This window comes from Delphinapterus leucas, chromosome 20 (assembly GCF_059928025.1).
Source record: "Delphinapterus leucas isolate spDelLeu-1000000601 "Yukka" chromosome 20, BTC_Dleu_Yukka2, whole genome shotgun sequence".
Taxonomy (NCBI): domain Eukaryota; kingdom Metazoa; phylum Chordata; class Mammalia; order Artiodactyla; family Monodontidae; genus Delphinapterus; species Delphinapterus leucas.
In genome coordinates this window covers 16,498,119-16,513,375 of record NC_143148.1, presented here as the reverse complement: position 1 = coordinate 16,513,375, position 15,257 = coordinate 16,498,119, and the positions used below count along the sequence as shown (strand labels likewise).

The window sequence follows — 15,257 nt, the reverse complement described above, 5'->3', positions numbered from 1 at the left end:
CGGTCCCTACGAATCCTTAGGCGGAAACCGTCCCTAGTCCCGCGCCTCCGCTCGGCCCCTTTAAGAGCCATAGTTTCCGGAGGCCAGACCTGGGGCGATGAACGCCCGGGGGCCAAACCAAAAGTTAGGAATTGTGGGGGGCGGGGAGGCGGAGAAAACTTCCAAAGTAGAATTACAACTTTTCCTGGGCCCCACTCCCCTCGGGCATCCCTCAGGAGGCACACTTCCTTTCCGAAAATTTCGCTTGGTTCTTTATATCGCCTAAGTGTAAAGCGCGCGAGGACCGCATCGCCTCAGTCCAGCCGAACGCGAGGACCCCAAGGTCTAGCGGAAAAATCAGGCGCTAAAAGCAAGCCGCCTCTTCCAGCCCAAGGCACGCTTAGACTCGCCCCTCCCCGCAGAGTGTACCTAGGCGGGTCCATCGCCAGGTGGGGAGAGGGGTGTGGGCAGAGAGGGAACAAGTGCGCGGCGGCGCCCGCCTCCCTCAACAGGTGAATCACCCCAGTTGAGTCTCGATTCTCGGTGATTCACACCCCGTTCGGCATGGCCTGAGCAGAAGGGGGCCGGACGGGATCCCTAGTCTGCAGGCGCCCTCCCGGCAGGCTGGTCACTTGGTTCCGACCCTCGGGGCCGGAACGCACCTGGGTCAGCCCACTTCCGGGGAGGGAGGTGGAGGAGCCCCTCCCCGCCGCCCACCCCCTAGCCCTGCCCTGTGTTCTCACCCTGTGTACCTGGGCCGATCCATTCCCCAGAGCCACGGGGGGTGGAGTGGCTCGGAGATCCACAGTGGGTCAAGCAAGTTTCTCCCCGAAAGCTGGAAGCGTGCTCTTCGTCCACGATATGTCCTCTAGTTAAAATCCTAGAACAGGGTGGGTTTGGAATAGGAACAAGGAACGGAAGGAGGAAGGGGAGGAGCAGGCACCCCTCCCAGTCTTGGTGCGCGCCGCGCCCCCTACCCTCCGGGTACCTGGGAGGGGACGCTCGGGCCCGACTCGCCCAGACCGCCGAGATGGCGCCTTTGGCCAGCCGGCTTTTCTGGGGGCGGCTGGGTTCCTGCCCGGCCACCCCGGGCTGGGGCACTGTCGTCTTCGTGTGGCTCTTTCTCAGCACCTTGTGCACAGGTACGGAGAGCGGGGTCCCTGGTGCCGCGGAACGGCGGGAGGGCACTGTAGAAGGACGATGGATGGAGTTCTCCACTGCCCAGGAGGCAGGAGAACTGGGGGAGGGGGAGCACAGAGACTAAGGCCTCCTGATCCCCAAGTCTCCGGAGATCCCTTGTGTGCCAGAGAGGAATTCTCTATTCGTGTCTGAGAGCGCTCCCCCGCCCTTGTTCAGAGATAGCAGGAAGTGAAACTCCCGGGACAGCGAATCCGGGAGCGGCAAGGAGAATGGGACCCTTTGTGGGGTAGGGGTGAAGGACCACCGATCACTGGGAAAGGCCGGGATGAGGACTCGGTAGCCCGCCGAGATTTCTAAGTCTTGGGGTAACGGGGAGAAGGCACTTGAGCGTTGGAGTAGAAGATTCCTAGGGGGAGAGATCAAGAAACAGCGCCCAGGCATTTGGTGGGTGCGGTATTGGAAACCCCCCACCCCCCAACCCAACCATGTCCGAAGTATCTGTGCGTAAGAGTCTGGTGGAAGGGACTCAAGGACTTGTTTGGAAACCATCTTCTGCTGGATCTGATGTTTGTTTGGGTGGGAGTATCAGAGGTACTTTACTTTTCAGCAGGCACTTTGGGCGTGTTCATTTGAGATGGTTTTGGGTGGGCTGAGGTGGGAGGCTGGTGGAGACGTTACAGGGGGGCTTTAACCATTGTATGCAAAGCAGTCCAAACAACTCCAAGATCCCCCCCCTCCAAATTCACAGAACCCGGAGTAACTTGGAACACTTGGTGGTTGTTTTTGAAGGGGGGCCTTGAGCACTGTGGGCTTTGTGGGGGGCCATTTGGGCTTGCCTGCACGGGCCACAGAGAGGCCCTCTCCATGACAGAATGGGCAAGGGAAGAGGGGGCAAGGGCGGTTCCGAGGTCACACTCTGGGAAGAGGGGTGGACAGGATGTTCCAAGAAATCTGGCCAATGTGACCTTGCACCGGCCGCTTCAGCCCCCTGGGTCTGTAAAATGGGCATGATTATCGGAGCTATCTTACCGGTCTTGGGGATTAAGAAACAATGTGTGCCAGGCGCTTTGTAAAACCGTACACTTGTAAATGTCAAGCTGGTGACAAGTAATGTTGCTCCTTCCTGCTGAAGCACCTCCTTGAGCTCACAGCGGTCCCTCTGCTGACTCTCCTTGCCCTCAGCCCCTGCCAGCGCCATCCAGGTGACTGTGACAGACCCCTACCACGTGGTGATCCTATTCCAACCCGTGACCCTGCCCTGCTCCTACCAGTCGACCACGACCCCCATGGCGCCCATCGTGATCTGGAAGTACAAGTCTTTCTGCCGGGACCGCCTTGCTGACGCCTTCTCCCCAGCCAGTGTTGACAACCAGCTTAACGCCCAGCTGGCGGCTGGTAACCCGGGCTACAACCCCTACGTGGAGTGCCAGGACAGCGTGCGCACCGTCAGGGTTGTGGCCACCAAACAGGGCAATGCCGTGACCCTGGGAGACTACTACCAGGGCCGGAGGATCACCATCACAGGAAGTACGTGGGGTGGGGAGGGGGGAGGCAGGGGGTGGGCTGGGGCTGGACTGGGTGGTGGTGCTGGCTTCCTCATGTCCAACCTGGAGTCCCCACCTGGAAGTTCGTCAGCGCCAGTGTCTGAAAGGATTGACAGAGGGAGGGATCCTTTCTTCTACCCATCCGTCCGTACCCTTATTTAACAGCAAAGGTTTATTGAGCACCTAACATATACCAGGCGCCATTTGAGGCCTTGGATATACAGCAGTAAACAAAATCATCAAATCCCTTCCCTCCTGGAGCTTGAATTCCAGTGAGGGAGACAAATAAGATAAACGCAACACATATTATCAAGTGCTTGAAGATAAAGAAAAGTGGGTAATGGAGAGAGAGGCGGGGTTCTATAATAATACTAGTAGTATCAGCAGTAATAAGTAGAATTTATATAAGTAACAACTCTTAAAGAGCCTCCTGTGTGCCAGGCTCTAATCCAGTTTGACATGGATTAACTCATTTAGACCACAATAATTGAGTGGGTAGATTCTGTTATTGTCATTTTACAGAGACCCAGAGAGGTCAAGTGACTTGCACAAGGTCACACAGCTGGTGGGAGTCTAAGTCAGACACTTTGGGTCTAGTCTTCAAGCTAGTAACCCCTTTGCTTGCCCAGGGAGTTCAGCAAAGAACTCACTGAGGAGGTAACAGGAGTGAACCGAAGGGGTGAGGGATTTTAATGGAGAAAGCCTACAACTTGCCAGGTGCTTTATGCCCACATTTTACACTCAGGACAGCTGAGAGGCACAGAGAGATAAAGTAGCTTGTCTTGGTGCACAGCCAGTAAAAGGCTGGAGCTGGGATTTGAATTCAGGCAGCACTGAGAACCCTTGTCCTTCACCATAATGCTAGCTGCTGATAGGAGGTGCCTGTTGGAACCAGGTAAAGGGCAGTGGGGAAGCTGTTCATTCATTCATCCATTTATTTGGTATTTATGGGACATCTTCTAAGTGCCAGAAGCTATGGTAACCAGTGCTGGAGCTACAGGGGTGATCAGGTCAGCCAAGATCCCTGTCCTCAAGGAGGTGATGTTCTCGTGGGATGGGACAGGCAACAAACAAGCAGATAAAGAAAGAGTAAGAGAATTTCAGAGAGTCCTGCAAAGTGCTACAAAGAAAAACAGACCTGGGTGATATGTGATAATGACTCGGGGCTCACCCCTTAAAACCGCTGCAAATATGATTTGAAGAGGAACTGGGACTGTGCCCTAAAGAATCTAGCCGGCAGAGAGGAGGGTGATGGGCAGCAGTGGGTGAGGGACGAAGGCTCACCTGCTTCAACAAGGATTAGAGTTTCAATCATGGGCATGGGGGCCGAGGAGGGAAGGGGGCATCCCTTTACCGACTCCAAGAGACCAGACCTTGGAGCACAGTCCTTCCCACCCTCTGTCTAGACCATGGGCAGGGACCCAGCATGTCAGTCTTGTTTTGGGGAGGGACTGGCCCTGCTGGCTCTGAATTTCCACGGGCAGCGAGCCCAAAGCATCCTGCTGTTCTTGTGGATAAACGGCTTCTTGCGGGTTCAACCTGTGTAGGCCCCTACCCCATAATCCAGGGACTTCTCCAGCCTGGACCAGGTTATGACCGGACAGCCCTGTCACGACAGCTCCAGTCCTGAGAGTGCCCTTGAAGATTGGCTGGAATTGTGCCCTGTTTGCTGAGTCCAGAACTCAGGTGACCTTCAGGCTCTATCTGGGGCAGATTCTTCCTGCTCCAGAGGCCCCACAGGCCCAGGTCTTTCAAGTTGCCTTGACCTGGGCCCATGTTTGATATAGGCCATGATTTGTAAACATCCATTGTGTGTATGTCCTTTCAGGAAGCCCAGTAGCCATGGGAGCTTCCTCCATTTCAGCTTTGAGGATGGAGAAAAGCAGAGTTCCCTTTGGAATTCCTAGGGTCACCAACGGCCCAGGTTTTAAAAGTGAAAGTCATCCTGGGAAAACCAGAGCAGTGTCCCTCAGCTTGGGTGGGTCCCGCTTCCCCTTCCGTTCTTCCGTCCTTTGGGTGATGTGGGCGCCTGGATTGGGGCCCTGTTTCTACCTCTTCAGGCTGCTTGGGGCCCATGTGCCCCCAGCTCAGTAGCGCTGGACCTGAGAGCTCATGGGACCCCCCCCACCCCCACCCCGAGATCACCAGGGCCGCCTCTGCTGTGTGCAATGAGGAATCAGAGGCCCAGGGAAGTGGAGGAAAGCCCAGCTCCTGTTCCCTAGTGGAGACCCGGCATTTTCTCCTTGCACCTAAAATAATTAGAGCAATGCCCAGCCCAGGTGATGTCAGGACCAGACATAGACTGGGAACAGGGTGCGCCTTGCAGGAAGGAGGTGGGCCCAGGCCTTAGAACTGATCAAAAGAAGCCGGAAAGTGGTATTTTTCATGGGTTTTGAAAACATTGTGCAGGCCAAACAAAATGCATTGAGACCCAGATCCGGCCCGCAGGAGCCCAGAGTTTAGCTTCTGGCCTAGGAGCTCTTGCTGGCCTAGGGCCTGCCTTCCCACCCCGCTCTGGCTTTGGGCGGGGCCCTCCTCTTGGGTTCTGGTTTTGGAGAGGCATTTTTAGAGTCTGATTTAAAGATACAAGTGGAAAAAATGATGGGCCAAGAGGGTGTTATGGAGAATCTGGAGGATTTGGGAGAAGGTACGTTAGAGTTTTAGGATGGTTCCATGAAAGAACATATGCAGAGGGACCCAGCACATAGTAAGAGATCAATAACTGGGGGCTGGATATGTGACCACGAAGGAGTGTCAGCGCCCAGGGTCACCCTACCTTTCGGGTCACTTAAACTCCTCACGGTCCCCACCTCTACAACAGAGGCACTTCCTGTCTGCCTTCTATCATTGCTCTCACCATCTGATCCTCGATATGTTTAAATTTTTTATTTGTCACTCTTTCCCAGTTAGGATCTGAGCCATATAAGGGCAGGGGTTCATACCTGTCCTCTATAGCAGTGGTTCTCAAACGTGTGGGTCTTAGGGCCTCCTTACACCCTTAATTACTGAGGTCCTCAAAGAGCTTTGTTTTTACAGCTAGAAAACTGAGAAGATAAAAAATTTTTAATGATGATAATAAACTCTATAGATTAGTATAAATAACATACTTTTATGAAAAAATATACTGAGAAGATAAAAAAAATTTTTAATGATGATAATAAATTATAGATTAGTGTAAATAACATACTTTTATGAAAAAATAACTGTATTTCCCAAATGAAAAACTTTAATGAAAATGTATGGCATTGATTTTATGTTTTTGCACATCTCCTTAAAGTCTGGCTGAATAGAAGCTGGCTTCTCAAAGCTGCTTCTGCATTCAGGGTATTGTGATAGCACACACATGCAGCCTCTGGAAAGCTCCGCACTACACTCATGAGATTAAGTGGAAAAGGCAAATATCTTACGATTATTATGAAAATAACTTTGACCTCAGGGATCCCCTGCAAAGGTCTGGCGGAACCCTAGGTGCCACAGATCACACTTTGAGAACTGTTGTTCTTTTGTGCACCAGGTGCCTCGTTTATAATGACTGTATCAAGCACCTACTCGAATATAGCCACATGCCCAGAACGCTAAGGAAGGTCAGCATGGGGAGGGGAGGGGTTCATTCCCAGTTCCTGGCCAGGCCCTGGAGGACTCAGCAGTGACCAAGACAGACCAGGTTCTGCTTGCCTGGAGCCCGCTTCCTCCTGGAGATGGGATCATGGCCAGTCAGCCCCTAAGCTGGCTGATATAATTAGGCAGTCTGGCAGGGGAGCTGTGCCAGCAGGATGGAACCAGCCCTCTGAGGGTCTGCGAACACAGAGCCAGGCAGAGGGAACAGCAGGAGTGCAGGCTGAGGCAGTTGGGAGCCCAGCACGTGGGGGGGACAGTGAGGCGGCCAGTGTGTCTGGAGTCTAGTGAGTGAAGGAGAGTGGGGGGATGAGGCTGGTGTGGTGACCAGTGGCCGTGTGTCACTGCAAGGGCCTTGTGAGCCAGGGTAAGGCGATTGGAATGGTGTAGATAGACGTTGAGAGGAGGTTTTTCTATGGATGTGAGGTCTTCCTTCCAAAGAATGAAGGAGGCTCCGGGTCTTTCATTCCTTTGGCAGTTGACTGATGCCCAGGTGCTGTGGACTGGGGTGCACGCAGTGGCTGCCCTCGGAACTGTCCTGGGGAAGGGCAGGGGTCCGTGGGGCAAGGTGGTAGGCAGGTCCGAGGGAGCCAGAGAGCCAGAGCAGCTGGGGAGAAAGGCTGTGGGCCTCTGGGGGTGCTGTCTCTGGCCTGTTCCTACCTCCTGTCCTCTGGGGGCCTAAGGTGGAGTTGCCCCGCAGCCCCATCTCACACACTGTCCCGCCCTGGTGAATGGCTGGAGCGATTTAACTAATTAGGGCCTGAGGAGCAGAGAGGAAACTGGATGTGCAGAAGCCCTTTTCTGGTGTAATTAACAGGCTCCTTGCCTGGGGCTGCTTCACAGAGCGTGCTCAAGCCCTGGGCCTGACCTGGAAGCGGGGTGCTGATGGTGGCCGGAGGTCGAGGGAACTAGTCCAAGTCTCTCCCTCACATCCCCGCCTTCTCATGCCTGGGTGACTCCTGATCCCTGGAATCTGGCCTGTTTATCTTTGCCTCCTTATCCAGGCCCCAGGCCCCTGGGTCTGCACTAGGCTCTGTGGTGGGTCGTGTCTTGGGGAGTCGACTTTTGCTTTGGGACATGGGACAGAGGAAAGGCGTAAGTCTGAACTGCTGGCTCTGGAGTCAGACCGTCCCAGCCCCACCACCCCAGTTTTTGCCACAATTGTACAGCTCATCAGTAATTTCACCAGACCCCTTTCTTTTCTCTACAAGACAGGGAAGGTAGCAGGGCCATCTGACAGCCTTCTTGAAATTCCCCGCATTAAGTGTTTAGAACCGAGCCTACAAGGTAGAGTGCCCCTGGTATGAGTGATTCAGTTTTCACTTGTCTGTCTGCAGCCCCTTCCCCATGTGCTCATGGCAGGGGCTGCGGGCATCGGGCGCCCCTCCCCCGAGGTGCCCTCACGCATCTCCTCCCGACGCAGATGCTGACCTGACCTTTGACCAGACGGCTTGGGGGGACAGCGGTGTGTACTACTGCTCTGTGGTCTCAGCCCAGGACCTCCAGGGGAACAACGAGGCCTACGCAGAGCTCATCGTCCTCGGTGAGTGGGCTGGGCCCTGAGGGACGGGGTCGGGGGCTGCTTCTGCCACTGCTGTATCTGCTCTCTGCCCTCCAGCTCACTTTCTGGGCTCTGTCGCCTGCTCTGTTCTCCCCTCACAGCACCACCAGTCACTTGGGCTTATTTGTACCCTGCACCCCAGGCAGGGTAGGGACCCCTCGCCCGCTGCAACATTTCAAATAAACCAGAGCCAGAACTAAGAGTGGAGAGAAATGGGGACTCTACCTCTTCCCAGTCTCCGTTTTTAAAAATACAGAAACGGTTAGAGTTGATGGGCAGTGAGCGAGGAGGGTTGATGGCGTGTATAATTGAGAGGAGGCTTCTGCCCCACCCCCAGAGCCACCTCTCACCCCGGAGTCCCTTGCCAGAGCACTGGAAGCTGGCCCTCTGCCCTGCTGGGATGGCACTGTGTGGCTTGTGTAGTTATTGCTCCCCTTAAGCTCGGCTGCCTCTACAAGCTCAGGGGCAGGCTGGGGTACCCGCCAGCAGCCTCCGCCCGGCTGTGAGGCCCACCCCCCCGCCACGTGTGGAAGGGATGCTGCCGTTAGCCAGATGCTCTGTTCTCAGCCGACACATACAGTCTCGCGTGGTGTGTGCTATATGTGAGACGTTGCCAGGTCGCACGTTGCCATCATCACACGCATGATGCAAGGTAACGCATGTGTGCACGAGCACATGATGGGGGAGCACGCCCCAGGGTGCTCAGATCATGCAACAGAGTTCACGTCTGGGTGACAGAGTGCATGCACCAGTGACCCAGAGAAATCTGTGTGTTCTTTGGTAAAATGCACAACCTACATCAGCATGTCTCAAGTTTAGTCGCAGGACCCACGTAAAAGAAAGATGATTGAGGATCTCAAAGAAATTTTGTTTAAGTTTCTGTGGGTTATATTTATAGTTGTTTAACATATTATAAATTGAATCTGGCACACAGGCACACAGTCGATTACCATCAGAGCAAATGACATCATCACATGTGATGGAGCCTGTGGAAAGCTCCCCCGCCTGCACCTCTACTGGTGAAGGAGAGTGAGAAGGGCAAACAATGGCTTAGTGTTATCAGGAGAGCGGCTTGGCCTCCCAGACAGGACCACACTTTGAGAACCGCTGGTTTATATGCTAGAACCTTCTCCTGGGGGCATGTGGCATGGGGTGCTGAGTTCTGGATAGAGCTTTGTTGGTGTACAGCCAGGTGTGTAGATGCCCCTGAGATACAGCACTCGCGGGGCACGGAGTGCCGGGCGGCACCTAAAGGAGACACTAGCCATGCCATGAAACTTGCGTAGGGGACCCCGGTGGGCAGAGAACCCAGGGCCATACTGTGACTTTTATGGGTTGTAGGCACTTTCGCCTTCAAGGGCCTCTTCCTCTGGATTAAAAAAAAACATTATATTTTATGATTGTGTTGTTATAAAGACAAGTCATTGTTATATATTCAGTATTGTCGTATTTTTTTCTTCAGATTTTAAAATAAAACATTTCCATGGGCCCTAGCATTACTATACCTCTTGTGCCTGGTGGAACAGGGACTGCCCCTCTCACCTGGGATGGAACCCTTTGGGGCGATAGGACCTGTGTGTGTGGAAGAGATGGAGTCCCAAACTGAGGTCGATCCTTCAGAGCCCATGGGATACATCCTGGAACCCTTCTGGGCAATAGAATCCCCCGTGGCGGGAGAGAGTGAGTGAATTACATGATGGAAATCTTCTGGAAAACAGCACCCACATAGGATGGGGGGATGGGGGAGGAACCACATGCTCGGACCCTGCTAGTCCACCGACCCCACCTCTTCTGCAGGGCGTACCTCCACCCTGATGACCCCGGAGCCGGGCTTCAGGGCAGGGGCAGCATAATCTGTCTCTCTTTTGTCCCTCCAGGCAGGACCTCTGGGGTGGCTGAGCTCTTACCCGGTTTTCAGGCGGGGCCCATGGAAGGTAGGGCGGGTGGAGTCCCCCATGCACCACTTACCGCTTCTGTCCGAGTACTCTCCCCTGCCCTAAACGCCGCACGCTCAGACCCCACTAATAACGCCGCCTGACTCCAACTCCGGGGCATCTAGTGACCTGGCTCTGGGCCGTGGGGTGGGCTGGGCTGGCTGACGAGGGGCCTGGGGTGTAGGCAGGGGGCTCCTGTGACTGGTGCCTGCAGTGCCCTTCTGGGGGTCGGGATCTGGGCACCTGGCTCTCTGTCCTCTCGCAAGGCTACAGCCTATCTTGCTCTGGCCGGGTCGCCCTGTGTTCACTGCCTCGTCCAGATGAGCCTGGGGCGAGTTCCCTAACTTTGGGGCCGGCCCATGTTGTAGAGGAGCGGGCGTCCCTCTGCAGCTGCGCCCCAGCCCCTGGCGTGGAGACTCCAGCGAGGGCTGCAGCTTCCCGGAGAGCTCTGCAGACGGCCCCTGCCCCACCCTCACTCCGCACTGCCCCCGGTGCCCGCATCCCTGTCCCCTCCCCGGCCTCCCAGCTCAGGGCCAGCTCTTGTGTCTCCGCAGACTGGCTGTTCGTGGTCGTGGTCTGCCTGGCTGCCTTCCTCGTCTTCCTCCTGCTGGGCATCTGCTGGTGTCAGTGTTGCCCCCACACCTGCTGCTGTTACGTCAGGTGCCCCTGCTGCCCCGAAAAGTGCTGCTGCCCAGAGGCCCGTAAGTGTCCCTCGCCCCTCGCCTGTCCGCCCCCGCTTGGCCTCCCTCCTGAGTCCAAGGAGAGGAGGTGGCCGTCTGCCTGCCTCCCGGGACGGTGCCACTCACCGGTCTGGAGGTTTTTGGCCCTGAGGCATGTGGGTCCTCAGCTCCGCAACCCGCGCTCCGTGCATTGGAAGGCAAAGTCTTAACCACTGGACCACCAGGGAAGTCCCGGTCTGGAGGTTTTAAGGGGAGCAATTTGGGAGAAAGTGGGCCAAGGAGGACCTGCTGTTTTAGATTATCATTTACATACTTCAGCTCTTCACTTATTTTTCACCTTTCATTTATTTTGAGTCTTTGCTTTTGAAAGTATAATTTATGCACGTGGTAAAAAAAAAAAAAAAATTCAAATAGTACAAAACATTATTCACCGGAAAGTAAAACTACCTTTAAAAACAGAATCTTGGGGACTTCCCTGGCGGTCCAGTGGTTAAGACTCCGCGCTTCCACTGCCGGGGGAACATGTTTGATCCCTGGTTGGGGAACTAACATCCCACATGACACGCGGGGTGGCCAAAAAAAAAAAAAAAAACAAAAACAAAAAACAAAATCTAAGTGAAAAAGGTGAGAAACCAAACAAGGTTGACAGCCCCAGCAAATTCAAGCATCTTTTAACAACCCACATCCACACAAGCACTCCGGATTTCCCACGGGTGCCGTTTAAGGACACATCCAGGGCCTCAGAGTGGGCACCTGCAGGCCTGGGATTAGACGTGGGACCAGAGATGGAGGGAGAAGCAGCAAACAAAACAGGGGTGGAAAGGAAGAGAGAGCCTCCCTCCTCCAGGTGCCCCGTTCCCCTTCCTCAGGGACCTCAGCACTGCCGGTTGCCTTCCAGAGAGCGTCTGGGTGAACCAGCACCTCTGCACTCCGTTGTTGGGAAGTTCGCATGACTATTTTCATCACCTCTGACATGGAAGTTTACACTGGCTACTTTCTTATATTCAGACATATCTGCTCTCTTGTTCCTTGTATTGAAAGTGGGCCATGAAAGCACACTCCCCTACTAGCTCTTAGTGAGGACACCTCACCTTTTCCTTCATCATTGTCAAGTTCACCGTATCTTTACTTGATGAACAGATGATGTTGGTAGATAGAAATAAATAACTTTACGTGTTAGGAGCACCTAGACTATGGGAGACCAAAAGGGGGACGGACCTGCCCCTCTCCTGGCACCTGCTGATTTCTAGGCCAAGGTGGTGGAAAGAATTAGCCATGTAGCTCAGACGGCTGTGTGTTGGCATCCGTATATTTAAGGTTTCCACGTGCCATAACTCCAGTGTAATATGGTCCAGGTAAAATCATAGGCAGTCGTTGCAGGCTTGGGCAGGTGGAGGTTTGAGTCCTGGCTTGACACCTTACCTGTTGGGAAGCCCAGTGAATGACCTCCCCTCTCAGCCCCAGTTTCCTCCTCTGTAAAATGGGGCCATGGTAGAGCCCGCTGTACAGGGTGAGTTGGGATCTGGTGAACTGGTGTGTCCCGCATTAACTGCGGGGCTTGGCCTACATAGAGTGTTCCCCGCCCACTAGCTGTTGGACATTGCTGCTGTCAGCGTTGGTAAATCAGAGCCCTGCCACTCACACCACGTGACCTCAGACGAGCAGCTGGTTTCCTTCTCTGCAAGGTCCTGCCGTCACGGGGGCATCGTGAGCATCAAGGGAGCACTGTGTACGCAGGCCCAGCACGGGGCCGCATCTCAATCCATGCTGGCTAACTTTACAGTCACTGAACTCAGCGGTGGGCAACCTGCTTCATCGCGGCCCTGAAAAAAGAAATCCACTGCTCTCTGGAGGCCTGTGCTGGCCATCCCCTCTCCCTCTCATCATTTTTAGTGAGAGCTTCTTGCTTATTGCTCGGGCAGTGGGTGTTGGTCATTTCACAGGTCGCGTGGAATCCTCAAGGGCTGCAAACAAGTTCGCAGTTACCCCACTAACTAAGGCTGGGACCAGGACTGCAAACGCCAGGCCCAGGGCCCCATTTCCTCCATCCTGAGACCCTGTTACCCCAAAGCGAGGTCCCATTAACTCCCTGCCGGAGGCCCTGTCGTTTCTGTCACAGCCACAGTCCTGCTGAGCTGTCCTGGAGCAGCATCTCCCACAGTTAATTATAAAAGGGCACATCAGCTGAGCCGCGAAGGGCTTCTTCAGGGCTGGGTGGGGTGGGGCTGAGCACTGAGCCTTCTGCCTCCCAATTGAATCAGAGGTGAAGGGAGCTTTCTGAGCCCATCTCCCCACTCCATCTTCCTGTTGGAGTCCCGGGGAGGAAGTGACTTGCCCAGGCCCATGACTTTTGCCTCAAAGCAGCCACCAGGACCCAACCTCTTGCCTGGGGAGGAAGGTGGCAGGGAGAGGAGGAGGATTTGCCCTTGAGCTGTCAAGCCTAGAACCAGGGGGGGGGGGCGGGGTGGGTGCGGCCCCCAAGTGGGAAACACTAGAGGAGACGCTTTGCTGCTTGGCTGAGGCAAGTGAACGCTGAGGCTCCCAAGATCCTGCCTCAGACTGAGTCCCATCACCTTTGGGTCTGCAAGACCCTGTGGGGAGGACAGAGCAGGTGTGAGAGGGGAGTAGGCATGGGATTCCCCCTGCAAGATGATCCAGTTTTCTAGAGCAAGGGCTCAGCTGCCAAAGGGAATACTTGTTTACCGGCTTGTGGGCTTTATCTATAGGGCACCTCTGCCCCTGTCGCTCTGTAGGAATGCAGGTCCAGGGTGGCCGCATCTTGTGATAAGCTGGCAGGAGAGTTTGATGTAAAACCTTGTCAGATGTTGGCAAACCATCAAACTGTCTAAAACATACTGGCCTACCAGATCGGGGCCGCCGGCTGCCAATATGCACCCCCCCATCCTGAAACTTCTGTGAGGAATGGCACAGGAGGTGTGGACTCAATGAAGCTGATGTCCCCTAACCTCAGGGACCCTGCAGAAACCAACCAAGCACCTAGGGAAGCTCCTCTGCCTGGGGTGGCGGGAGGTGGGGTGGCGGGGGGAGGTGGGGTGGGAAGAAGGCATGTGGCCCCTGGGGGCCTTCTCATGCTATGTGTGTCCTCCCCAGTGTATGCTGCAGGCAAAGCTGCCACGTCAGGTGTCCCAAGCATCTACGCTCCCAGCACCTATGCCCACCTCTCCCCTGCCAAGACCCCAGCCATGATTCCCATGGGCCCTCTGTACAACGGGTACTCTGGAGACTTCGACAGGAATAGCTCAGGTGAGGTCGGGGGGAGCCAGGAGCAGCTGGGGCAGGGGGTAGGCTGGGTATTTGGCCATTAAGGGGTCTGGGGCTGGAAGGGGGGCTTGGGGGCTGGGAATGCAGGGTTTTCCTCCTGACAGCCAGTCTCCCCCAGTTGGTGGCCACAGCTCCCAGGTACCCCTGCTTCGTGACACAGACAGCAACGTGACCTCTGGTGAGAACCAATCCTTATGAGGTTGGACATGCCTATAGGGGCGGGGGCTGGGTCAGCATCCAACCTCCCGGAACTGATCACCTCCAACTCCTGTCCCCAGAAATCCGTAGTGGCTATAGGATTCAGGCCAACCAGCAGGACGACTCCATGCGGGTCCTGTACTACATGGAGAAGGAGCTGGCCAACTTTGACTCTTCTCGACCTGGTCCCCCAAATGGCCGTGTAGAGCGAGGTGAGGAGCCTTGGGGTCTGAGGGGTTCTTGCGGGGGTTGGGGGAAACATGGCTCCCTGATACCTGCTCCAAATCCTGGACACGATCCCTCATTCCCTACCATGGCCACAGTGAAGTGTACGATCATCACTAAATAGATGAAAAGCCTAGGGCCCCCTTGAGAGTATATGAGCCAAGTGGATGACATTGCTGGACCACAGGGCTCCTGACATTAGGTCCTGACCTCCTCTCACCAGTGACACCTTCCTTCCCACAGCCATGAGTGAAGTCACCTCCCTCCATGAGGACGACTGGAGATCCCGGCCTTCCCGGGGCCCTGCCCTCACCCCGATCCGGGATGAGGAGTGGGGTCACCACTCCCCCCGGAGTTCGAGGAGGTGGGAACAAGAGCCCCCCCTGGACCGGCCAGGGAGTGGCTGGGGGGCCGGGCGGCCCCGAGCCCGTTCTGTGGATGCCCTAGATGACCTCGCCCGGCCAGGCTCCGCTGAATCAGGGAGGTCTCCCCCAAGTAGTGGGAGGAGAGGCCGGGCCTGTGCACCCCCCCGAAGCCGCAGCCGTGATGACCTCTACGACCAAGACCAAGACGACTCAAGGCACTTCCCACACTCCCGGGATCCCTACTATGATGACTTCAGGTCTAGAGGCCGCCCTCATGCTGACCCTAGGGCCCGCTACCACCCCTCCCGGGACCCTCCAGATGATGGCTCCAGGTCTGGGGACCCCCAATATGATGGGCAGCTACTAGAAGAGGCCTTGCGGAAAAAGGGGCCAGCGGAGAGAAGGAGACCTTACAGGGAGGAAGAAGAGGAAGGCTACTACCCTCCAGCGCCTCCCCCTTACTCTGAGACTGACTCCCAGGCCTCACGGGAGCGGAGGCTTAAGAAGGTGAGTGAACGGCCCTACCTGGCTCTAAGAGCCTTCCTGGACCCTCTTCTCCAGTCCTCCCCAGCTCACATCCTTCTTTCTTTTTCCCTTGCAGAACTTGGGCCTGAGTCGGGAAAGTTTAGTCGTCTGATCTCAACGTTTTGTATGTAACTTTTGTACTTTTTTTTAAATTTGAGGAATTATCGATGATCTCTTCCTAAGACTAATAAAACTTATGATCACAAGTC

At 55.2% G+C, this 15,257-nt stretch overlaps 2 protein-coding genes across 4 annotated transcripts in view; one reads left to right on the top strand and one right to left on the bottom strand.

Moving 5' to 3' along the window:
* Positions 1 to 2,433, bottom strand: part of LOC111181184 (protein FAM187B-like) — a 25,155-nt gene extending 22,722 nt beyond the window's left edge. Inside the window, 1 exon segment of the mRNA XM_022586393.2 lies at positions 723 to 2,433. The gene's annotated coding sequence lies outside the window, so the exon portion shown is untranslated.
* LSR (lipolysis stimulated lipoprotein receptor) lies at positions 711 to 15,257 on the top strand. 3 transcript variants are annotated; one of them, XM_022586299.3, is made up of 10 exons: positions 711 to 1,121; positions 2,302 to 2,646; positions 7,702 to 7,821; positions 9,717 to 9,773; positions 10,328 to 10,474; positions 13,565 to 13,717; positions 13,854 to 13,913; positions 14,014 to 14,145; positions 14,402 to 15,030; positions 15,125 to 15,257. In XM_022586299.3, the coding sequence occupies exons 1-10, from the start codon at positions 1,010 to 1,012 to the stop codon at positions 15,158 to 15,160; spliced, it is 1,791 nt and encodes a 596-aa protein (XP_022442007.1). In that variant the 5' UTR covers positions 711 to 1,009; the 3' UTR covers positions 15,161 to 15,257. The 3 variants fall into 3 exon arrangements, with proteins under 3 accessions (XP_022442007.1, XP_022442009.1, XP_022442010.1); XM_022586301.3 differs by lacking the exon at positions 9,717 to 9,773 and having other exon boundaries at positions 905 to 1,121; XM_022586302.3 differs by lacking the exons at positions 9,717 to 9,773; positions 10,328 to 10,474 and having other exon boundaries at positions 905 to 1,121.